Genomic DNA, 25,862 nt, shown 5'->3' on the forward strand with positions numbered 1-25,862 from the left:
AGCTGAGGTGTATACTTTTTTTTACCCAGTCTGTCTAGTGCTCGGGATTCCCTATCTGAGGGGGTGGGATTCTTAGAAGAGGTTGTTTTAATTCCTTTAGGCCCTTGAGAAATTACCTCAGGATCAGCAGTAGGATTCTTAAGAAATTTGTGTGAGCCAGGGACTCTAATACCAGTCTGGTTTTCTGGGTGCAGGAGGGAGGGTGTCAGGAGTCAAGCTGGATTCCAGGAAAACATCCTCCACAACATCCAGGACTGGGGGGGGGGGATGGCCAGGGGACTGTGCTGTGGAAGAGCTAAGAATTCCCTGAGTCTCTTTTTATACTGAGGGTAGTCCTGACTTTCTCATTGGAAATGCTCCCTTAAGATGTGAAGGGTTTCCCCAAAGGAAAAATTGACTGGGGGAGAGGCTGAAGGAATGGAATCCTCTGCATCAGAATCCTCATAAGCAGAGAGGGGTTGCATGTCTTCATACTCAGATGCATCAGAGTCATCGGACTCCTGTTCAGACAAAACTGCAGGGGACAGATGTCTTTCTTTTGGAAGAGGTAGCTTGGCTTCCCCTGATCAGCATAAGGTCTTCCACCATTTTAAGCATCTGAGACGGAGGCAAGGAAGCAGGTGCCTGAGATTGGGTCGGTTTCTTGGTGTGTGGTTCATAACCTGGGCCTAAGAAACTTAGTAGTTTTCAAAAGAACGGTAGTCACAATTACTAGCTTAATGGGAGCATCGTCTGCAGGTTTGGACCTGTGCGGTCTGTCTATGTCTTTATCTTTACATTTTTTCAGAAGATCTGCTGTCGGATGGCTTACCAAAGCCATATCAGAATTCGAGGACTGTAAGTGAAATTATCTAGCTACACCAAGGGCCTGATGACGTATAGTTCTGGCGCTGAACAAAGCACAGAAGCGACAGTGGGGGATGTCATGGTCTGGGCCTAAGCAAGTGACGCGGTAAGAATGAAAGTCTCTGTGTGGTATTTGCTTTCCACAGGCGAGACAACTGTTAACTTTTTCTGACATTGGTTAGTGCAAGAAAAAAGAATCCCAATGGGGTACTTGGCTTTAGAAGATTTCAGCTTCAATTCGGAAGACGAAACTCAGGTAGCGGCCAACCGGCACTCGTGCAAACTGCTTCTGCTTCGGACTCCACGGCAAGAAAGACTGATGTAACGCCGTCGGCTGCCTTACTTTATACTACTGATGACCTGACATCAGTCCTGAAGTGACAGCAACCAACGCAGAAATACTAAGCCTTTGGTATTCGGGCCGGCAGGGATAACCCAAATGTGATGACTGCAACAGTGAAACACGAAGAACATCTGTTCACAGAAACCCTGTACAAGCATGTTAATAGCTGTACAGAGGCAGCTACACCCACCAGGAAAAAGTACACAACTAACTCAGAAAACAGGCCATCCTGGTGGAATCACAAAATCAATAGGCTGTATAACAGGAGGAAGAAAACCATGGCAAAAATTAGGAGGTGCAGTACCCAGCAGGATAAAAGCACTCTCAAACTAAACAAACTCAGAGGACAAATAAAGTCTACCAAAGTCAAATTTGAGGTAAGTTTGGCCTACCAGGCCAAGGACAACCACAAAGCATTCTTCAGCTATGTCCACAACTTCAAAGGCAATACACAATTGTATGCAGAGCTCATTGTAAATGGAGCCACCTATACTGAGCCAGAAGACATAGCAAATTTCCTGGCTGATAAATTCAGCTCCAACTTTACCCATCACTCCCTCTCAACCTTCCCTCAGGAGATATCAAATACAACTCCCCCTACTATCACTAGAGAACAGGTCCTTAATGATCTCTGTAAGACCAAGAACACTGCATCAACAGGCCCAGATAATATCCCAGGATGCCTTCTAAATAGTATGAAACATGACCTATCAGGGACTCTGGAATTACTATTTAACTGTAGCCTCCAAATAGGCTTCGAGCCTCATGAATGGAGAAAGGCAATAGTCATCCCTCTGCACAAAGGTGGGCCATCTACAGACACTGGAAACTACAGACCCATAAGTCTCACTAGTCTTGTATGTAAAGCCATGGAAAGAATTATCATGAAGATGATCAGAGATATAGTAAACCTCCAGACAGTGGACCCAACCCAGTTTGGTTTCAGCAAGGACAGACAGATCATGCCTACTCTACCTGGTGGACTTCTTTGAGAAGGTTACCAAAGCAATGGATGAGGGCAAAATTGTTCACACTGCCTACCTTGACCTGGCCAAGGCATTTGACACAATACCCCACTCAGGCTATTGTTGACAAACTCAAGAGGTTAGGTACAAACCCATATGTTTCCCAGTGGATAGCCAACTCGCTCACAGACAGGACCCAGGAAGTTAGAATTTGAGTGTCCACCTCTACAGAGACCAGTCACAAGTGGAGACCCTCAAGGATCAGTCCTTGGACCTCTCCTTTTGTCATTTACTTCTCAGAAGTCAAGGCCAATGTCAGTGGTTTCTGGCTGACTAAATTTACAGATGATTGCAAATTAGGAAAGGTCAATGAATCTCACACTGACACAAATGTTCTCCAGGAGGGCCTGACACAGACAAAAATCTGGTGTCAGAGCCATGGACTAAAACTAAATGCCAAGAAATGCATAATAGTATCCTTTGAGAAGTCGTCCATCCATGGTAACTATTATGTTGACAACACACCCCTTAGAGGTGACCCAGTAGTCAGGGACTTGGGGACACATGTAGATAGTAGCCTGGGCTTTGACCATCATGTGTCTATAGTAGTGAGGAAATCATTGTACAGTGCGCAACTTATAAACAAAGGTATGGCATCTAAAGTCTAAGGAAGTCATTGTTCCACTGTATTCAGCATTCATCAGACCTATCATCGAGTATAATGCCCCCTTTAGTATGTACCTAAGCAGGCATATCATACAGTTGGAAAGACCACAGAGGTTCCTCACTAAAAGAATACAGGACGCAAGTAAAATGTCCTATGCAGACCACCTCAAGGCCCTATCCCTGTATTCGGTCTCCTACAGGCTTTTGAGGGGAAATCTATGCCTGGCATACAGGACATTGTCAGACCCCACTCTGATGGACCTCCTGCATATCCACAAAACAAACAGCACCAGAATTACCCATTCTAAAGACTTGAACCTTGCCTGCGATATAAATAGGACCTGCTGGAGAGATAGATATGTATCACAAAGACTACCCCATCTATGGAGCAGCCCCCCCCCCCCCCATCCATGTGAAGCAGAGTTTCTCCCTAACCAAATTCAAGTGCAACATGGACAACTGGATGGGAAACCAGAAATTCATCCCTGGTTTGGCACCTCTGTCTCTAATCACACAGGTAACCTGTAAATGGTTCATCTCCCAGGCCTATGCCTACACTTAAGGGTATTAGAACTTATCAGAGATCTGAGAAACATAGCTATGTTTAAAAAGGCCCTTGTGGCTGTTAGCCTAGTAAACACCTATGAACCCAAAAGGCACTTATGCCTGTTCTAAAGAAGCCATCTCTTGACTACAAGATCAGGAAAACTTCCACTGTATCTCTAACCTCACTTTTCAAAACAATTACTGACAAAGCGGTTTATTTATAACTGTATTCTTATTTCATGCTTTATGTCCTGCTCTGTCAGTCTGATTTTATAACAAGAAACAGCACTGACACTGGCCTCATTATGGTGGTTAATATTTGATCTTGGTCCTAGCTCTTTGAGGAGTATACAGCATACCTCTCAACCTCTTAGCAAATGAAATCTGGACAAAGCCTAAAATAATGGGGGTGACAAAGGCCCAGAAATAAGGACATATTTTAAAAATTGTTCTTATAAACCTTTTTTGAAGGCTATAAAGTCTGAAAGTCAAATGTATGTTATTATTCAGTGATAATCCTTAGTGATTTGCTAGAGAACAGCAAATATTATTTGGAAAAGACCAAACTATGAAGCAAAAATCTGGACACTGTGCCAAAATATGGACAGTTAAGAGGTATGGTATACAGCACTGCGGATCATGGTATCCTGCTTGTGCATCTGCTCAAACATTGGGCTTTTTTATTCTACAATTCAAGTCGTTTGCTTCTACTTCTCAAGTTGCCTTTAGCATGTTGTTTCTGGTGTTAATTTTCCAGGACCTAACTACTGATGACCGAGAAACCCCAGGGTTCAGTCCTGACCACAACACTATTCACTCTATACATGCTCTCAATAAGAAAGGTTATTCACGCAAAGTAAAAATATTTTAAGCATCATTGCTACATTGATACACAGCTTTACCTCTCATTTTTCCTAATGCATTTTTTTAACTTTACAATTCATGAAGAAACCTGGAAGTCAGCTTTGTCAGGCTGTTTCTATAAACTAATTATTTTAGAGCATAGCTAAACTGTCCACTTATGCTGTACTGATGAGGACAACTCAGGTGAACTAAATCTACAACTACTACAGTCTGGCTTACAGTTGGCAGCCAGTGTGCTAGAACAATTATGTTCTTATGGATTACCTGCCTATCTCCAGTGATGTCCTGGCTGGAGGAAAGTTTCCAAATTTTCCCCCACAGACACAGCTCTACTTTTGTCAGGGATTGTAGACAAGTCCTCTATGTATCAGCTGTTGAATCTTCATGCTTTCTTTCAGAATTGGCACTAAACAACCTTAAGCTCAGTCTGGCAAAGATTAAGATGACATTTGTACATTCCACTGCTTCTCTCTCTCTCAACCACCTTTCTTTTACCCAGTTATTTTTGTTCATGGAACAATCTGGACTTTGTGTCTTGTGTTCAAAAAATGAAAGTTAATTACTTACCTTAATGACAGTTCTGCATTGACAGTTTCATCTCTATCACCTCTAGGAGTTGTTGACCAGCAGGACTTAGGCCACCTCATAAAAAATTAGGATACCTTAGTTACTCTCATTTACCAATAATCCTTGGCACCAAAAGGCCATTCCCCACATATCTGAGAGCCCTGCACATGGTGGAACCTGCAAAACAGTTGTATACAACTACTCTACTCTATCGGTAAGCTCCTAAGCAGGATATTATCCATCTGACTCCCCCCCCCCCCCCAGGGCTGGAAGGGGGGATGGTGATGGAGTTAAGACTGCCAATGCAGAGCTATTATGATAAGTAACCAAGTTTCATACCAGTCATAAAGAGTTTTATCTGTCTCCTCTAAGATGGAGTCCCATCCTTGTATGCTTGAGTGGTACCTCAGGGATGAATATCCCTGATAATGTCTCCAAATTCAAACCTTGACCTGAAGACTACATCAGACTTACAGTGTCTCAAAAAGGTGCTCAAAGATGCCCATACAACACCCAGAGAAACACAAGCTGCCCTAAAGATGGTTTTTGAGGTAGTCACAGACCTTGTAGAATATGCATTAGAAGCATCCTGTAAAGGGTTTGTCAAACTTTTGGTAATATAACTTTATGCAAGTGAAAGCCAAACAGATAGGGTTGCCTTTCACATTTTGGAACTCAATTCTCTGGATGGAAATAAAACAAAAATTTGAGAGTCCTTCCTAATGGAGTCAGTTCTATCCAAATAAAATGCAAGATATTTGAACGACCTTGTAATGCAACAGATACTTCCTATAACTAGCATAGTTAAGCAAGAATACTGAAAAGCTGACTGCGAAATTTATATTGGATTCAGTCGCAACTTTTCACTTGAAGGAAGGGTTTCTTATCAAGGATAACTCCTTTACGGACATTTAGATATGCCAACAAGTGAAAATGAAAGCATTAGACTTGCACCCTGTCAAGTAACAATCATGTCAATCTGAGGTAATTTGGCTGTTAAAAATAAGTTTGCTTTTTCGTTGTTTCTGGAACCCTGAGAGTTGTAGGTTTTTTGTTTGTTGTGATTTTAACTACAAGTGCAGTTTCAGTAATGGGTAAGCAGTCGCATAGTGCTGATGACAGTGTAGAAAAATGTTTTCACTTCAAGCTTGTATTCCTTTTCTCCACAGTTCTATAAGCATGAAGACAGCACAGCTAGTTAAGAGGGTTTGGGAAGTAAGATCCTTGCAAAAACTCTTGGTCCGTTTGTGTAAATGGATACCTGTGGGACATTGTGTTCACTAATGCTGTGACTAACAGGGAGGTTTTGAAATGAAAAGTCACAGACATAGCCAAGTAAAGTGAAGCCATCTGACTCAAGATTGCATGTCTTTCTGCAGACTTAGCCTGAGGATGGGTTAAACGATGCAAGCCTCATCTAATGTGGGTAAATGAACCTTAACTCTATCAATCAAAGAGGGAGAAATCACTCAGAAAGAAGGTCCAAAACAACCTAATATCTGTTACTGATAAGACTATGAAGACTGAAAAACTAAGTTTATGAAATCTTAGAAAAACGGCCCCTATGCTGCTGCTTCTCTTTGAAAACTTTTGACATTTCATTTTTAAACAAAGGAAACATAGAGGTCAAAGCATAAGAACAATAAACAAGCAACTTCTTATGTTCGGCAGAAGATTACAAATTGTTAGCTCTTCTAGCCATGATCTTTAAATGAAAGTACTGCTATGAGGACACAAAGGAATAATGTGCTCCTCCATTAAAAATAAACTTTAGAAGTGAAAATCCTTTGGGAGACATGATGACTGCAAGAGCATTTGTTAGATACCTTTTAGGGGCATAGCAAAATCCACTTCACAGAAACTCGCTCACTTTTTAAAAAGAAAAAAAAAAATCACAAAAGATAAAACTTGACATTACTTTACAATAATCAGGGTAAATACGGGACCAGTGAACACTCACAGCAAAACTGAAGCAAATGTTTACTTAAGAAGGCATAGAACAGTTGAATGGCATGTACTGTGCTATTTTATTTAATCAGGCTGCCTTTTAACAGCTGTGGGCCATTACTGCCGTCCTGTATTCCTAGGGACATTAAACTCCTGTAAACATTTGCACAGAAGATTGATGTCCTTCCTACAACTCATTCCAACAACATGAATTACTCTGTGGTAGTTAGCACAGAGGATTAAGGCTCTGAAACGTTAACATACTGCTTCTTGCAGTCTAAGGTACAGGGCTTGATTCCTTCCATCTCCACTTGCCAACTATGTGACTCTGGGCAAATCACTTAACCAGACAGTGCTCCCAGATCATCCCCGGAAGGAGCACTTCTATCCAGTGATCTTACCTAGTTAAAAAATGAATAAAAAAGAAAATAAAAAAATTCTTATGGTGTATATCAAGTAATCTGGACAGAGTAACAGGGCATTCATTTGACTAATTTCAAGAGGCAGGAACTGAAAAGGTATAAAACAACATCAGCATTCAAATGCTCCAGTACAAGTACAGTACAACCAAAGCAATGGACAATGGCTCAAGAAATAACACAGTATAAGTGGGAACATTTTACACTGGCACCAGACTTACGATGGTAAGAATATCCATTCTGATTTTACTAACTGCTTTAATACCTTCTGTTGAAGCAGAATGCCATTTACGTGGCACTACAATAATGCTCAGAAGATCAGTTTGTAACTACTATTACTGCTGCTTCAAGATGTTGCAAGGAATAAGTACATGAAGACGCAACATGCTGCTCACCTTCACATGCCAAAATTAATAGAACAATGAGGATGGCATAGCTCCTTGTGAAATAAAAGTCCCAGCTGCTAGGAAACTCCCTTACAAATCCTGTGAACAACTGCAATTAGCTATTCAGGGGCAGGTGAGAAGTCTAAATATTGAGAGGTTATCCGATGGAAAACCTAGTTCCAGCATGGAGAAGTTATTCAGCAAAAAATCAAACATATACAAGAATGAGACTGCAAAGACAGGAACGTTGATAAGGTGCAGCTTCCATATGCAACCTACTCAGAAAAAAAACGGATACCAGTTTTAAAACAACTGCACTTCTTACTGTACCTTAAATGGTGTCAAATACCATTCTAGCTTTCACAATAACACACAACAGGCTACTCCCGGTTTCACAAGCACCTTTCCTACTTTGTAAGGATAATGCATAATTCTGACGTTTTTGTCACAGGACCATCAAAAAAGCCTTTTGCCTTTAAAATCCTCCTTACCTCAGCAAAGAGTTTCTTAAGAGCAACTTCATCAAGTAGATCAATGTTTTCGAAGATAATTTTTTTCCCCACTATCTCTTCCACACGACGTAGACACACAGGAAAGCCATCTTTTCCTTAAGGAAAAATAAGGGTTGCATTTTAAGAGTTTTTTTTATTAACAATATTGATGCATTCTATGAAACAGAGAAATTCAAAACTATACCTCACTACTCATACGATTGTCCATCAATTGTTTAGCCAGCAACCAATGGATACTTAAGTAAATTATATCATATGTTCTGTAACCAAAACAGGTTGTAGTGGCCATATAATTATCGTACTTACACACCAGAAGAACCACCTGGCTTTTGCTGAAGGCAGAAGCTAGAAAAAAATGCCTGGCTTCATGACCCCTCATGACAAAGTCTTCTTTCGGCTTTTCCCGGTTAGGGGTCACCACACCAGAACTCCAGCCTGCTATTGATTGGTAGTCGATTTTTACGTGCCGAGTTACCAGCCCTGACGCACAACCTTCAACAAAGGTACACCCATTCATGCATGGCTCCACGCAGAAGACCCTCTAGCTGAGAATCGAACCGGACAGAACTGAATACCCACTACAAATGCAAATCTCAGCTACAGAAGATAAGCAGCTGCAGGAAATTATTGTACACAACTGACCCAGCCATTAATGTAAAACAGATCGGTTTTCAGTGCTACCGAATCCTCATTAGAACAGGGCAGGAAGAGGATATGCTGATTTGGCAAACATTTGACGACCCCAGTGGGGTCGTCTGTCAGAAATAAAGTCATATATCACATCAGTGAGTTAAAAAAAAAAAAAAAAAAACAACAAACATTTGTCATTGCTGAATGCTTACTTGTGCTGCAGCTGAACTGCAGCAACATTGGTTGAAGATGTGGCGAGCAAAACAATGCACTGTTCAGACATCCAGTGATAATGCAGTAGAAGTTAAAAGCCTTCCTTGTTACCCCCTCCCATCACCTCCAAATTTACCTAGAGTAAACATTCATAAAGATGTGAACAGTGGTGTTTCAGAATAACTGTAGTCACTGGTTGATGTAACATACTAAACCAATTTGTTTATGCTGAAATCAGGGAAGATGAAAAATATTTCCTTTATTAGAACTAATCAAGTCAAATATGCTGGTGAACCAAATGGTAGGTAGTTCTAAAGCTGTGTCTGATGTTCAGAGTTTCTTTGAAGCCTCATTAAAATCTGTGGACAAAATTCCATGGTATAACAGGTAATATCTATGACTGAATGAGTGTTCACAAAACTGGCCAATTACATTTCAACATTCAATTATTCTTTTATACTCTTTTACATGATTTTGCTATTAATTACATTGGAGTCTTACTTATTACTCTACAAGGGTAACCTAAAAACACTGATAGAATTACTGAAATCTGACTTTTCTGTTGGAGTACAAGCTACTATAATATATAACATATTGGTTGGCTCATTAAGAGGACATACAGTAAACACTGATCCTGATGCCAGACTGGTCTGACTTGCATCAGTGTGCATCTTGAAAGCAGGAAAGAGGTGCTGGCAATAAAGAAGTATCAGTAGCCCAAAGAAATGTGCATGCCTATGAAAAATAGATATACTACTGGTAAAATGGTAATGGGCTCAGACCAAGGTGAAGGAAATCCTGGGGGAGCCAGTGATAACTGTATTCTGTAGCTATACAGTATAAAGCTTACTTGGAGGAGGTGTTGTTCATAATCCAGTGCAGCATTTGCAATATACTCCAAGGCCAATCACCCCTCATATATTATTTGGTAGTTAATGAGACTGTAGCTCCTGACCACTACATGCAGATTAGTGCCAACAGTGCAATACTTAAAGCCCATTACTCTTATACTTCATGAGCTGGAAGTAGTAATGCAGGATTCAAACCTTGCAACTTGTTACTTACATTGACAATTAATGAAAAAGGCCTAAGTGTAATGGGATACTTCAGTGACTGTAAGTGTAGCTGTAGAGAAGATGGTTGATAGAGTGGAATTACATGATGAATTTTCAGATGACATTCAGTTTTAAGCATGATAAAGCAAAATATAAAGTCAAATGAAAATTAGTGCTATCTTGGAGTTAGTATATATAATATACAGGGGGTGCAAGGGGGGGGGGGGGCTTGCCTCACTGCAAAAATGTAGGAAAAAAGGTAGATTTTTTTTTTTTGAAGTTTGAGGTTTTGGAAACTCAATTATACACGTATGTGGCCACTCCCAAAAGCCTTACTGCATTGGTCTAACACTAACATTTGCATTAATTTTACTCAGTATAACTAGATATCCTTGTAATAGCCTTAGAGTAGCTGGCTTTACAGTGTCTGGTGGTGGTAACTACCTTATAGCCTGAGCAAAGGGTAGCAGAGTGAGTAAATCTGTATCAGCCTTTCACAGGTGTGTGTGTGTGTGTGTGTGTGTGTGTGTGTGTGTGTGTGTGTGTGTGTGTGTGTGCAAATCAAATCCCAAAAAGTGTGCGAGTCAAGTGCATGGAGCAGGGACACAAAGCACTGGTTTCACAGAGAAGGTGGTAGAGGACTTGGCTTGGATACCCTGCTGAAGACTCAACTCTATAGCTGTGCCAGTGGGGAGTCTTATTGGGGGCAGAGAGAGACAGAGAAACCCAGACCTGGACTAAGTGTGTTCCCTGGCTTGTTAAACTTGATTTCTGTATTAGTAGCTGTATTTAGAGCACAACCAAAAGCTGTTTGCTGAATTTCCTGTTTGCACTTAATTTTAAATCGTTTTTTTCTTAAAACTTGCATATTTTCTGTCCTTGACCTAGCACTCTTGTGTGGGGTCATTTACTGCACTGTTATAACTTGATATTACTTGTGAACCTCTGCTATCTCTGTAAAAAACAAAAACAAAAAAAAATCTTGCTTTTTTCCCACTTTTCTGAGAGTTAAAAAAGTTCAGTTACAGGCTTGCTGTTCCTGAACTGTTTGAAAGTTTCTGTGAGGCCATTTTTGCTTGGGCTGAAGGAGGGTCTCTGTGTTCATCAGTGGCAGTGACTAACATTGAGCAGCTTCCCTGCCCCCGTGAGGTGGTTACTGACTTGAAACTGTAGTTTTATTGGCCACTAGGGGTCATTTCCATAACTCCTTCATCTTCCTCTCTTAAAACCTAGTTGCCTCGTGGTTTGAGCGTCTTTTCAGGCTTGTTGGCTGTTGGTGAAGCACCCTCCAAGAGGAAAAAACGCTGAGAGAAGAAGGGAGCCACTTTTGAGATTTTAAGTATTTTTCTCTGTTTATTTGCTAGGTTTTTCTGCATAGCTGCCTAGCTTGAGCATTTTCTGGCTTGTTAAACTTGATTTCTGTATTAGTAGCTGTATTTAGAGCACAACCAAAAGCTGTTTGCTGAATTTCCTGTTTGCACTTAATTTTAAATCGTTTTTCTTAAAACTTGCATATTTTCTGTCCTTGACCTAGCACTCTTGTGTGGGGTCATTTACTGCACTGTTATAACTTGATATTACTTGTGAACCTCTGCTATCTCTGTAAAAAACAAAACAAAAAAAAAATCTTGCTTTTTTCCCACTTTTCTGAGAGTTAAAGTTCAGTTACAGGCTTGCTGTTCCTGAACTGTTTGAAAGTTTCTGTGAGGCCATTTTTGCTTGGGCTGAAGGAGGGTCTCTGTGTTCATCAGTGGCAGTGACTAACATTGAGCAGCTTCCCTGCCCCCGTAGAGGTGGTTACTGACTTGAAACTGTAGTTTTATTGGCCACTAGGGTCATTTCCATAACTCCTTCATCTTCCTCTCTTAAAACCTAGTTGCCTCGTGGTTTGAGCGTCTTTTCAGGCTTGCTGGCTGTTGGTGAAGCACCCTCCAAGAGGAAAAAACGCTGAGAGAAGAAGGGAGCCACTTTTGAGATTTTAAGTATTTTTTCTCTGTTTATTTGCTAAGTTTTTCTGCATAGCTGCCTAGCTTGAGCATTTTCTGGCTTGTTAAACTTGATTTCTGTATTAGTAGCTGTATTTAGAGCACAACCAAAAGCTGTTTGCTGAATTTCCTGTTTGCACTTAATTTTAAATCGTTTTGTTCTTAAAACTTGCATATTTTCTGTCCTTGACCTAGCACTCTTGTGTGGGGTCATTTACTGCACTGTTATAACTTGATATTACTTGTGAACCTCTGCTATCTCTGTAAAAAACAAAAACAAAAAAAATCTTGCTTTTTTCCCACTTTTCTGAGAGTTAAAAAAGTTCAGTTACAGGCTTGCTGTTCCTGAACTGTTTGAAAGTTTCTGTGAGGCCATTTTTGCTTGGGCTGAAGGAGGGTCTCTGTGTTCATCAGTGGCAGTGACTAACATTGAGCAGCTTCCCTGCCCCCCGTAGAGGTGGTTACTGACTTGAAACTGTAGTTTTATTGGCCACTAGGGGTCATTTCCATAACTCCTTCATTTGTCCTCAGAGGAGTGGTTTAAGGCAGTAACTTGTAGTTTATTGGCCATTTTGGGTCATTTCCTGTCTTTTCCAGCCCCCTGCTATAAAGCACGCTTTAGCGCATTAGCGCGATTTAGCCCGATTTAGCGCGGAGTTGCTACCGTTGCACACTAGGGCAGCGTCGGTTAAGCAGGTTTAAACTATTCGGGCTACCTAAAGTCCACTCTTCTAATTTTCCCTTAAAACTACCTTCCTCGAACTATACTACTGATCTAATCAGCGTATCCTATAATTAAAAAGATCATCTCTACTTGACTCCAAGTAGACTATTCTCTATCTGTTAAACATAGCACTTGCTCCTACAGTACTTATTACCTTGATACAGCACTCTTGTCATAGATAGTACCCCAAAAAGGCAACCCCCCATTTCTCGGTCACCCACGTCCCCCGGAATCTTTTTAAAGTTTTTTTTGTCTATTCCTTCTAGCATGTCGAGGGATCAGTTGCTAGTGTCCTCTCCTGCTCAGCTGGTGAACCTGGGAATATTGAGGCAATGTTACAATTGCCTCATGTACACAGACAACCCTCTCCTCCTCCTGCAAAACAAAAATACATGCGAGAGATGCAACTATACGGCCAAACTGGAGGCTGAGCTCTCTCAACATAGGAATGGCAAGACCAGTCAGGAGGAGAAGGTTACCACACACACTATAGACCCAGTCTCACATAGTACCATTACAACCTCAAATCCTACACATAAACACACAAAGACATACTCGGAGGCTCTGATCAAAAATCTACCAAAACAGCAGAGGCCACCAAAGCAGACACCCAAACAACCACCACCTCAGAACACAACACCTGCAACACATAGACCTCACAGTCAGAGTGTCAAACAGTCACAGCCCTTAAGGCCAAACACAATGCCAGACACACTAGTCATTGGTGACTCCATAGTCAGACACACTAACGTCCCGCTCACCAGACTGAGTAAGGAGAAGGTCACAGTAAGCTGCCTGTCGGGCTCTAGAATCCGCCACATAACGCAAGCACTCAGGTCTCTCAACAGCAGGTACAAATATGACTCAGTCATTGTCCACGCTGGTGTAAACGACCTGAGACGTACCTCCTTGGACTACATGAAAAGAGACATTGAGGAGCTCTCCGATTATGTAGCCCAGGCAGGTATGACCCTGACCTTGAGCAGTATCCTACCTTCACCAAGAATGATGCCACAATACAGAGATAAGATGATCAGCTTTAACAATTGGCTTAAACACTGGTGTCATTCAAAGGGGATCCAGTGTCTGTCTGCCTGGGATGACATGCTGGACAAGCCACGCTTCTCAAGGGACGGCTTGCACCTGTCACCCCTGGGATTCCGGATATTGGCAAAGGCTCTTGCCACCCCCATAGTGCCTTTTTTAGGCAAGGCTCAAATTCTAAACCTACCACCCTAGAACACAAAAAGGAAAAACTAAGTGTAATGCTGCTCAATGCCAGAAGTCTAAATCTCAAAATGCACGCACTCGAGGCCCTTCTCAGTATGGAGAACATCGATGTCTGTGCTGTGACAGAAACCTGGTTCAAGGCTCCTGAGAGCACCCCAGCTATCAGGTTTTAACTCATATCATGCGTTCGCCCCAAAATCCGGACAATACCAAGAAAGGAGGGGGGGCATCCATATTCATCAAGGACACCCACACCTCAAGACTGGTGGCAATGCACGATGCATCGGAGACCATCCAGGTGCAATTAACCATAGGCAAGACTGCTCTGCAAATTGTAGCATGTTACAGGCCACCCTCACAAACTCAGGAACCTCACATGGCCTTCCTGAAAACACTAGAGGGATAAATGTATCACCAAACACCATCATACTAGGTGACTTCAATTACCCTAATATAGACTGGGAACACTACTCAAGCCCAAACACCCTAGCCCAAAAGTTCCTGGAATTCATAAACTCAAATGCCATGGAACAACTAGTCACCATCCCCACAAGAGGAGATAACATACTTGATCTCATCATCACGAACATGGGAGCACAATGTTCAACACCGGAGGTGTACCCCTCACTGGTGAGATCAGACCACAAACTAATCTCGCTGGAGGTCCTCATCCCACCCCCACCTGAAATAAAAAGACCACAGTAAAGAACTTCTCAAAAGCCGACTTCACACTTCTAAAGACTAGTGTGGTCTCCTTTAAGGCCCCGAGCCGGGGAAAACAGTACTCAAGCCGCTGAATCACTTACAAATGCCTTCTACCAGCACCTGCAGGACTGCATGGATAAGGCAATCCCAAGCAAAACAAAGACTCTTTGTACCAAAGGCAAGCGTCCAGTCTGGTGGACCCCAGCCATAAACAAACTCTACAACAAAAGGAGGAAGCTACTACAAGATAGAGCAAAATCCTTAAAAGGTAAGACACCCTTGATCACTATAAGTAAAAAACTAAGAGCTCTCATAAAATCATCCAAAGCAAATTTCGAGAGAAAAATAGCTAAAGACTCAAAAGACAATCATAAGGCCTTCTTTAGCTATGTTAGAAACCTGGGAGGAAACTCCCAGATATGCTCAGAGCTAGTTCAAAATGATGTGAAGATTACTGATCCTACAGACATTGCCAACATACTGGCTGACAGGTTCAGTGCAAACTTCTCCCCCCCCTCCCCCCAAAAGGAGAGATATCTATACCAAACGATTGCAGCCCCTCAAACATCTCCAGCGCCCAAGTGAGAACTGCTCTCTCCAAAGCAAAAACACAGCATCCATGGGACCTGATGGTGTCCCCGGCTGTGTGCTCCATGAACTCAATGAGGAATTAAACCCACAGCTAGGACAGCTGTTTAATCAAAGTCTTACCTCTGGATACGCACTCAGGAGTGGCGACTGCAACTGTGGTACCACTTCACAAAGGCGGTGCCTCCACCGACCCTGGAAATTACCGCCCATTAGCTTGACAAGCCTTATCTGCAAAGCCATGGAGAGGATCATAATGGACCTCATAAATAAAGACATAGGAATTTGCAGACTTTGGATCCAACCCAGTTTGGCTTTGTCAAAGGCAGATCATGCCTTTTAAACTTGGTTGACTTTTTCAAAACAGTCACCAAAGCCATTGATGAGGGAAAGGCAGTCCATACAGCCTACCTCGATCTGGCTAAGGCCTTCGATACAATACCCCACTTGGGTATCATTGAAAAACTCATCAGCTTAAATGTCAACCCATACATCACAAGATGGGTTGCAAACTGGCTGAGTGACAGAACCCACAGGGTCAGAGTTGCTGGCGCAATGTCAGACTCAAAGCCTGTCACAAGTGGTGTCCCACAGGGCTCAGTCCTGGGCCCACTCTTGTTTGGCATCTACTTTTCCGAAGTACAAGCAAACATAGGAGGGTTATGGCTGACAAAGTTTGCAGATGACTGCAAACTGGGCGCCATAGTAGAAAACACATCTGACACAGATATCCTTCAGAAGGGTCTCACAGAAACGGATAACTGGTGCCAGAGCCATGGCCTAAAGTTAAATGCCAAAAAATGCATAGTCATACCCTTCGGGAAAAACAAGGTTACCCCTAGCTACCAAATAGGTGGCAATCCACTGAGCACAGAAGAAGTTATCAGGGACCTGGGGACCCAGGTTGATAGTAGTCTGTCATTTGACACCCATGTAGCTAAAGTAGTTAGGAAGACCTTCAACATTGCCCACCTTATCATGAAGGGATTCTCATCTAGATCAAGGGAGGTCATAGTCTCCCTTTACTCATCACTCATCAGACCAATGATTGAGTACAATGCCCCATTCGGAATGTATCTGACCCGACACTTGCAGCAGCTGGAGAGGCCACAAAAGTTCCTCACCAAAAGGATAAAGGGTCTCAAAAATCTGTCCTATGCTGCCCGACTGAAAGAACTCCAGCTCTATTCAGTCGCCACCGCTTGCTCAGAGGTGACCTTTGCCTAACAAACAAGGCCATGTCAAACCCAGATTTGATGAATATGCTTCACCTCAAAAAATCTAGATTCATCAGAGCCACAAGGGCGGGAGACTTAAACCTTGACACGGCTATTAATAGGACGTGCTGGAGGGATAGATTCATCACCCAAAGACTCCCTATGCTGTGGAACAAAATCCCAGTACATGTGAGGCAGAGCACCTCGCTGGCCTTGTTCAAGAGAAATCTTGACCAATGGATGGGAGATCGCAGATATACCCCAGGGATTACCTCAGTGTCACTGCTCGACAGATGCACAGCAAAATAATGGGTATAGTTCCCCATACTAAAGGGGTGGCGTAAGCCACAAAACGATGGGCTAGGCTTGTAAATGCCCTTGGGCAGATAGCCTAGTATGAACCTATGAACCTGTGTGCTCTTAAGGGAAATTGTGCTTGATGCAGAGAGCTGCATCTGAAAATACTGTGTGCATCTATTTTTGCTCCAAGTGAATGTTCCTCACTGGTGTCAGTGGTGAGGATTCAGGCTCCTTGATTACTGGCCCAGACGGTGGATGTCACAAAGACACTGTGTGCTTACCAAGTGTATTACTTTGATCTTTTTTCTTATATCACACAGATGTGCTTAAACTCCATGGTGTAATGGTCTTTATGCCTTCCTCACATAAAAAAAAAACAAAGAATCACATGAAAGACAAGAAACCAGGTAAGCAACTCCTACAATCATAAAAACATGAGCACCCAATAACTCTATGGTAATGTTGTACTGAAACTGTAAAGGCCATCATTAATATAGTTATAATAGTCACACCTCCCACATCATTTAATCTTTCTATCCTTTTTAATGTAAATTTTAGATTTAGACTAAAATGTTTTGATATTTCTATTCTTTCTACAAACAAAGGCAGTTTCTTTACCCAACCTAAGTTTCAAATCAAGCTTGAAAGAAACTTGCCAGTGATTAACACTGAACAGCCTGCCTGCCCCTGTAGGAGTGGTTACTGCCTAGAAACGTTTTGGGCTAATTCCCAGCTCTTTCAAGTTCCCTGCCTTAAAAGCCGCTTTTGTGCGATTTTGCATATAGCACAGCATCGGGCAGCGCCGCTTAAACATGTTTAAACTATCCCTGGCTCCACAAAGTCTGCTCTTCACTTTTTCCCTTAGAACTGTTCTAAATCACAAAGTAAGCACTCTATTTTCATTCTAAAGCCCTGCACTTTACAAGTAATCTTATAAGTAAACACTAACTAAAGCACTACACCCTCTTATACTCCTTATAAGTACTTGGCTCCCTATTGGTCCTTTCTGATCAGTCAAAAAACTGTTCTTTATACTGTTCTGGCATGTCCAATAGTCAGTTTCGGGTTTACTCTCCAGTCCAGCTGATGAATCTGGGTATCTTGAGACAATGTTACAACTGCCTTATGTACACAGACCACCCTCTCCTCCTCCCATCAAACTCAAATATATGTGAGAGATGCAACTATATAGCCAAACTGGAGGCTGAGCTCTCTCAACCCAGCACTGGCACAGTCAGGAGAAGGTAACCACACACACCACTATTCCAGTCTCACATAGACCTATCACATCAGCAAACCAAACACATAAACACACAAAAACATACTCTGAGGCTCTAAATAAAAATCTGCCAAAGCAGCAGAGACCTCCAAAGCAGACATCCAAGCAACCGCTACCCTGCAACAATACCCACGTATCATATATTTCACAAAGTCAGTGTGCCACACAGCCACAGCCCTTAAGGCTAAACAACACTCCTAACACACTTGTAATAGGGGACTCTATTGTCAGACACACTGACGTCCCTCTCACCAGACTGAACAAGGAGAAGGTCACTGTAAGCTGGCTGTGGGGAGCCAGGATCTGCCACATAACACAAGCACTCAGGTCACTCCAAAGCAAGTACAAATATGACTCCGTCATTGTCCATGCTGGTGTGAATGACCCGAGACATACCTCCCTGGACTACATGAAGAGAGAGACAGAGGAACTCTCTGATCATGTAGCCCAGACCGGTATGACCCTGACCTTGAGTAGCATCTTGCCCTCACCAAGAATGATGCCACAGTATAAAGACAAAATGATCAGTTTTAACAATTGGCTAAAGTATTGGTGTCATTCTAAGGGGATTCAGTGTCTGTCAGCCTGGAATGACATGCTTGACAAGCCACGTTGCTTCGCTAGGGACGGCTTGCACCTGTCACCCCTGGGCTTTCGAATACTGGCTAAGGCTCTTGCCACCCACATAGTGCCTTTTTTAGGCAAGGCTCAAAAGACAAACCCACCTCCATAGACAACACAAAAAAAAAAAAAAACTAAGGGTAATGCTGCTCAACGCCAGAAGTCTAAACCTCAAGATGCACGCACTCGAGGCTCTCCTCAGTATGGAGAATATAGATATCTGTGCAGTGACAGAGACCTGGTTCAAGGCCCCAGAGAGCACCCCAGCACTACCAGGTTATACCTCATACCATGCTTTTTGGTCCCAAAACTCGAACTGAACCACAAAAGGAGGGGGGAGTATCCATATTCAAAGATACCCATACCTCCAGGTTAGTGGCACTACACGAAGCATTGGAGACCATCCATGTACAGTTAACAGAGGGCAAAACTGCCTTTCAGTTTGTAGCCTGCTACAGACCACCCTCCCAAACTCAGGAACCCCACTTGGCCTTCCTGAGAACACTGGAGAATATGAAGGTCTCTCCAAACACAATAATATTGGGTGACTTCCAACTACCCAAACATCGACTGGGAAAACTACTCGAGCCCCAACACCCTTGCCCAACGGTTCCTAGAATTTATAAACTCAAATGCTATGGAACAACTGGTCACCACTCCCACAAGAGGGGATAACATATTGGACCTGGTCATCACCAACATGGGGACTATGTTCCACACCAGAGGCATGTCCCTCATTGGTAAGATCAGACCATAAATTAATCTCACTGGACATCCATATCCCATCCCCACCCCCAGCCAAGGAAATCATGGTGAAAAATTTCTCAAAAGCAGATTTCACATTTCTCAAAACCGAGGTGGAATCCTTCAAAGCCACCGGGCCAGTGGAAAATACTGCCCAAACAGCAGAATCCTTTACAAATGCATTCTATGGACAACTACAGGAATGCATGGATCGTGCTATCCCAAATAAAACCAAGACTCATTCCTCCAAAGGCAGGAGACCAGTCTGGTGGACCCCGGCCATAAATAAGCTATAAAACAGAAGGAGGAAGCTACTACATGATAGAGCAAAATCCCAAAAAGGGAAGGCATCTCTGATCAGTACTAGCAAGAAACTACGATCCCTCATAAAATTATCTATGGCCAGCTTCGAAAGAAAAATTGCACAAGACACTAAAGATAATCACAAGGCCTTCTTTAGTTATGTCAGGAATCTGGTAGGCAACTCCCAGATATGCTCCGAGTTAGTACAAAATGACAAAAAATACACTGATCCCACAGACATTGCCAACATCCTGGCAGACAGGTTCAGTGCAAACTCCCCCCCCTTCCCCCTCAAAAGACCAAATGTCTATCCCAACAGAATGTAGCCTCCCTGACATCACAAATGCACAGGTGAGAGCTGCCCTCTCCAAAGCAAAAAATACAGCATCAATGGGACCAGACGGTGTCCCGGGCTGCGTCTTACACGAGCTCCAAGAAGAACTAAACCCTCACATAAAGTCACTGTTCAGTCTCAGCCTTGCTACAGGATATGTACCCAAGGAATGGCGTACAGCAACAGTGGTCCCGCTCCACAAAGGTGGTGCCACAACGGACCCAGGAAACTATCGCCCTATAAGCCTGACTACTCTGGTCTGCAAAGCTATGGAGCGTATCATCATGGAACTCATAAACAAAGACATTGGTAACCTCCAGAAACTGGATCCCACCCAATTCGGCTTTGTTAAGGGCAGATCTTGCCTCTTGAACCTGGTCAACTTCTTTGAAACAGTTACCAAGGCCATAGATGAAGGGAAGGTAGTCCACACGGCCTACCTGGACCTCGTAAAAGCCTTTGACACAATACCCCACACGGGCATCATAAATAAGCTCACCAGCTTAAATATCAACCCCTATGTCACAAGATGGGTTGCAAACTGGCTCAGGGATAGAACCCACATGGTCAGTATTGCAGGTGCCATGTCAGACTCCAAACCAGTTACAAGTGGCATCCCACAAGGCTCAATCCTGGGACCTCTCTTGTTCGGTATATACTTCTCTGAGGTACAGGCTAATACGGGAGGACTATGGCTGACCAAGTTCACAGATGACTGCAAGTTGAGCGCCATAATCGACTCTCTGGCTGACACAAGCATCCTCCAAAAGGGTCTCACATTGACTGATAACTGGTGCCAGAGCCATGGCCTTAAGCTAAATGCCAAAAAGTGCATAGTCATCCCCTTCGGGAAAAAAAAAGTGCTCACAAATTACCACATAGGTGGTAATCCATTAAGTACGGAAGAAGTAATTAGGGATTTGGGGACCCAAGTAGATAGAAACCTCTCTTTTGACAATCACGTTTCCAGAGTGGTTAGAAAGACCTTCTATATAGCCCACCTTATCACAAAAGGGTTCACATCTAGAACAACAGAGGTCATTGTGCCCCTCTACTCATCACTCATCAGGCCCATAATTAAATACAATGCCCCATTTGGGATGTACCATACCAGACACCTGCAGCAACTGGAGAGGCCCCAAAAGTACCTCACTAAGAGGATCAAGGGACTCAAACAGATGCCCTATGCAGTTCGGCTAAAGAAACTCCAGCTCTACTCAGTTGCTTACTGCCTACTCAGAGGTGATCTATGCCTGACGTATAAAGCCATGTCCAACCCAGAATTAATGGACATGCTCCACCTCAGGAAATCCAAATCCCTTAGAGCTACACGCTCCAGGGACTTGAACCTCAGCACAGAAATAAATAGGACATGCTGGAAGGACAGATTCATATCCCAGAGGCTGCCCTCACTCTGGAACAGAATCCCAGTCCATGTTAGGCAGAGCCCCTCACTGACCCTCTTCAAGAGAAATCTTGACGAGTGGATGGGAGATCGTAAGTTCACCCCTGGGATATCTTCTGTGCCCCTGCTAGACAGGGGCACAGTAAACTAACCTTAAAAGGGCTATCTTCTGTGACCTACTCTACAGAGGCACAGTAAACCAATCTAAAAGGGTGGCGAAAGCCAAACACACTCTGGCTAGGCTTGTAAATGCCCCAGGGCAGATAGCCTAGTATAAACCTATGAACCTAATAATGGGCGACTTCAACTACCCCACCATTAACTGGGAAAACTACTCATGTACCAACTCCTTAGCTCAAAGCTTTCTGAAATTCATAAACTCCAATGCCCTGGATCAACTTATCTACACCCCCACCAGGGGTAACAATATCCTAGACCTAGTCATTACTAATATGAGTGACCGGTGTTCCATGCCTGATGTCAACTCCTTGTTGGTCCGATCCGACCATAAGCTAATCACCCCTGACAGCCACATCCTGCCCCCACCCCCCACCCCCACCCCCATTAAGGAAACCACTGTAAAATATTTCTCCAAAGCCAACTTCATGCTTCTTAAGACAGAAGTGGTGAACTTCATGACACCCATGCAGATGGACAATACAGTTACAACTGCTGAATCCTACACAAATGCACTCTATAAGCACTTACACGAGTCCATAGATCGTGCTATCCCAAACAGAACCAAGATGCTATCCTCCAAAAAAAGGAAGCCAATCAGGTGGTCCCCTGCCATAAACAAACTGTACAACAGAAGGAAGAAACTGTTGCAAAAGAGATTAAAATCCCATGAGTGGAGGAGCTCCCTGGTCAGCCTCAGTAAGAAGCTGAGATCCCTTATAAGATCCTCCAAAGCTAGCTACGAAAACAAAATCTCCACTAATTCTAAGGACAACCACAAAGCATTCTATAGCTATGACAAGAATCTTGATGGCAACACCCAGATCTGCTCTGAGTTACAGCACAAAGGCATGAAAATTACAGAACCAACTGATATTGCCAACATCCTGGCAGATAGGTTCAGTTACTACTTTACCCCCCCACCCCCTAAAGGACCCACATCTATACAGGAAGAATGCAGCATCCCTGTAATCACAATTATGCAGGTTAAGGCTGCACTCTCTAAAGCAGAAAAACAGCATCCATGGGACCGGACAACATCTGGGGCTGCATTTTACACGAACTTCAGAACGAACTGGCTCCCTACTTAAGCACCATGTTCAATAATAGCCTCGCATCAGGCTTTGTGCCCACTGAATGGCACACAGCAACAGTTATCCCACTCCACAAAGGGGGAGCTACCACTGATCCCAGGAACTATGGACCTATTAGCCTGACGAGCCTGGTCTGCAAGGCCATTGAACGTATCATCATGGAACTCATAAACAAAGATATTGGTAACCTCCAAACTCTGGATCCCACCCAGTTCGGGTTTGTGAAAGGCAGATCATGCCTCCTGAACCTGATCGACTTTTTTGAGGTAGTCACCAAAGCCCATAGATGAGGGTAAGGTGGTTCACACAGCCTATCTTGACCTCGCCAAGGCTTTCGACACCATCCCCCATTCTGGAATTATAGCTAACTCACTAAACTAGGTATAAACTCCTATGTCACAAGATGGGTTGCCAACTGGCTCACTGACAGAACCCACACTGTAAAGGTTGCAGACGCCACATCTGACCTCAAAACAGTGACAAGTAGAGTACCACAGGGTTCCATCTTGGGACCTCTCCTGTTTGGTATCAACTTCTCTGAAGTACAGGCTAACACAGAAGGCCTCTGGCTAACGAGGTTTGCAGATGACTGCAAACTAGGAGCCATAGTCAAGTCCCCAAATGATGTGGACATCCTACAGAAGGGACTCACTGAGACAGATGCTTGATGTCAGAGCCATGGCCTCAAGCTCAATGCCAAAAAGTGCAGTGTCATCCCCTTTGGTAAAAACTCTGTACCCATGAACTACCACATAGGCAGCAATCTACTTAACACCAAATGTGTGATAAGAGACCTTGGGACCCAGGTGGACAGTAGTCTCTCCTTTGATAGTCACATCGCCACAGTAGTCAGGAAGTCCTTCTACATGGCACACCTCATCATAAAACGGTTCTCATCCAAGAAAAAAAGAGGTCATTGTTCCCCTCTACTTGACACTCATTAGAGCCATTATAGAGTACAACACCCATTTTGGAATGTACCTCACAAGACATCTGCAGCAGCTGGAAAGGCCACAGAAGTACCTCACAAAGAGGCTTACTGGCCTCAAACAAATACCCTACACTGACCACCTCAAAAAAGTCCAGCTTTACTCCATAGCATATCGCCTACTCCGAGGTGATCTCTACCTAACATATAAAGCTATGTCAAACCCAGAGCTGTTGGACATGCTACACCTAAAGAAATCCCAATCCCACCGAGCTACATGCTCTAGGGACCCAAGCCTTGTCACCACAATAAACAGGACATGCTGGAGGGATATATTCCTGTCCCAGAGACTTCCCATACTCTGGAACAGGCTACACATCTAGGTCAAGCAAAGTTCTTCATTAGCACTCTAAGAAAAATCTTGATGATTGGATGGGAAATAGGAAATACACCCTGGGGATCACTTCTGTGTCTGCTCGACAGTAGCACAGGAAAATAACTTTCTTGGGTGGCATAAGCCAGGGAACCTTGTTGGCTAGGCTTACATAGGCCCTCGGGCCGATAGCCTAGTACCTACCTATGAACCTATAACATTCCTAACACAGTTAAGATCAGTAGAATAAGGACAAATAACAGCCTGAGTCAAATCTGGACCAACCTTGCTAGTAGGTAAGAGTCATTATGATTAATAAGGGGACTAAATCCATCCTTTCTCCTTTTTCTGATCTCATGTGCAATAATTATCAATACATCCTAGAATAATCTCCTTCTAGCAGCAACCACATAAATTTTGTTCCAACTCTAAAAACATCATTAGTAATAAGGCTCAAAACCAAGTCATGAATCATCTGTTATTTGTAATCCTTCAAATATGTTGAGTAGACAATATGCTAATTTATGGAAGACTCCATGTATTAAGTATTTGGGAATCTGATTAGGCTGAATGGTAGAAGATTCAGTTGATAAGACCAATGAGACATTGAAAAGTAACTGAAGAATTATTTTAGGAGATGGAAGATGGTAAGGCACAGCTGAATCACACACATCAGACATTACACTTTTCTGCTTCCTGCTGTTGTATAGTCATAGGTTGTTACTAGGCTAACGACCGCTTGGGCCTTTACAAGCCTAGCTGCGCACCCCAAACCCATTTGGATGCCAATTATCACGGGCATCCACTTGGGAGGCATATTAGTAGGGAGGTAACTAACAAATTTTTAGAAATGGGATTTAGGTTAAAACTTTTCTTATTGATGGCCTCTGTCCATAAGGGACATGGGAGCCAGACCGGAAGTAAATTTATGATTTCCCATCCAATTGCCAAGGTTTTCTTTCAATAGGGTTAGGGATGAGCTCCGTTTTACATAGATAGATAATGTGTTATTCAATCCTTTCCAGCTAACATCCCTTCAAACTTTCTGAGAGTGGATAAGATTATGAAGGGAGAAATTATCTGGGGCAGTAGTAAGGCTTACACATCTTGAAAAAATTAAAGAGGAGGGAGTTCTGAATGTGCCCGACCCTTACCATTACCATGGCACAGTGCAATTCAAACCGTTTTATCTACATATTCGTAGAACTCTAAACGGAAGAAACTCACATCTGTGTGAAGTTTTAATACTGAATTATTAAACAAGGTAACAGCATGGTCCTATTTTTGAACTAAGAATTAGGCATCCATATGTTAATGAAGGAAGCCATGATGACATTTCGAAGTGCAATTACGAAATTCAAGATTTACCAGTGGGCTAATTTGATTCGACTTGGTCTAACAGTGGAGATGGGGCCAAAAAGATGAGAAGCTAAGAGAATGCAAGTGCGCACTTTGGAGCACTTGTGGTTTGCTGACAAGTGGGCAACACAGGCTGAAATGTAGCAGCAAGACAAATAGGCATATGGAGTCATTTAATGTTACACAGTCTGATGTGATGATATTATTACTATAAACTAGGGAGAGAATAGTGTGACTAAAGGTATAACTTATAAGGCTTTAAGAGACATTCTAAAACTACTGAAGATATACGGCACTGGAGCCATCAGCTGTAAAAGATAGTCAAATTCTCTGAGAATTTCTTGTGTATTTGCATGGACATGTTTGTACAATGAGAAAGATGTTTCCAAACATGGTTTCAGAATGCTAGAGATGCAATACGGGTACTTACAAACATATTTTTGTCACATCTTACATTAAATAGTCTTAAAATGGCTTTAACTCTACTGACAAATGCAGTATTTTGTACAAATTTTATATATATATATATATATATAT

General features: G+C 42.8%; 1 protein-coding gene across 2 annotated transcripts in view; it reads right to left on the reverse strand.

Moving 5' to 3' along the window:
* Positions 1-25,862, reverse strand: part of GALE (UDP-galactose-4-epimerase) — a 553,592-nt gene that overhangs the window by 416,398 nt on the left and 111,332 nt on the right. For both annotated transcript variants that reach the window (XM_044060070.1, XM_044060072.1), the window contains one exon: positions 8,041-8,156. In XM_044060070.1, the coding sequence (XP_043916005.1) occupies positions 8,041-8,156 (116 nt within the window). The remainder of the gene's footprint in view (positions 1-8,040; positions 8,157-25,862) is intronic.

The sequence above is a fragment of the Protopterus annectens genome, chromosome 1.part2 (genome assembly GCF_019279795.1).
Source record: "Protopterus annectens isolate FY-2018-M chromosome 1.part2, PAN1.0, whole genome shotgun sequence".
NCBI classification, from domain to species: domain Eukaryota; kingdom Metazoa; phylum Chordata; order Ceratodontiformes; family Protopteridae; genus Protopterus; species Protopterus annectens.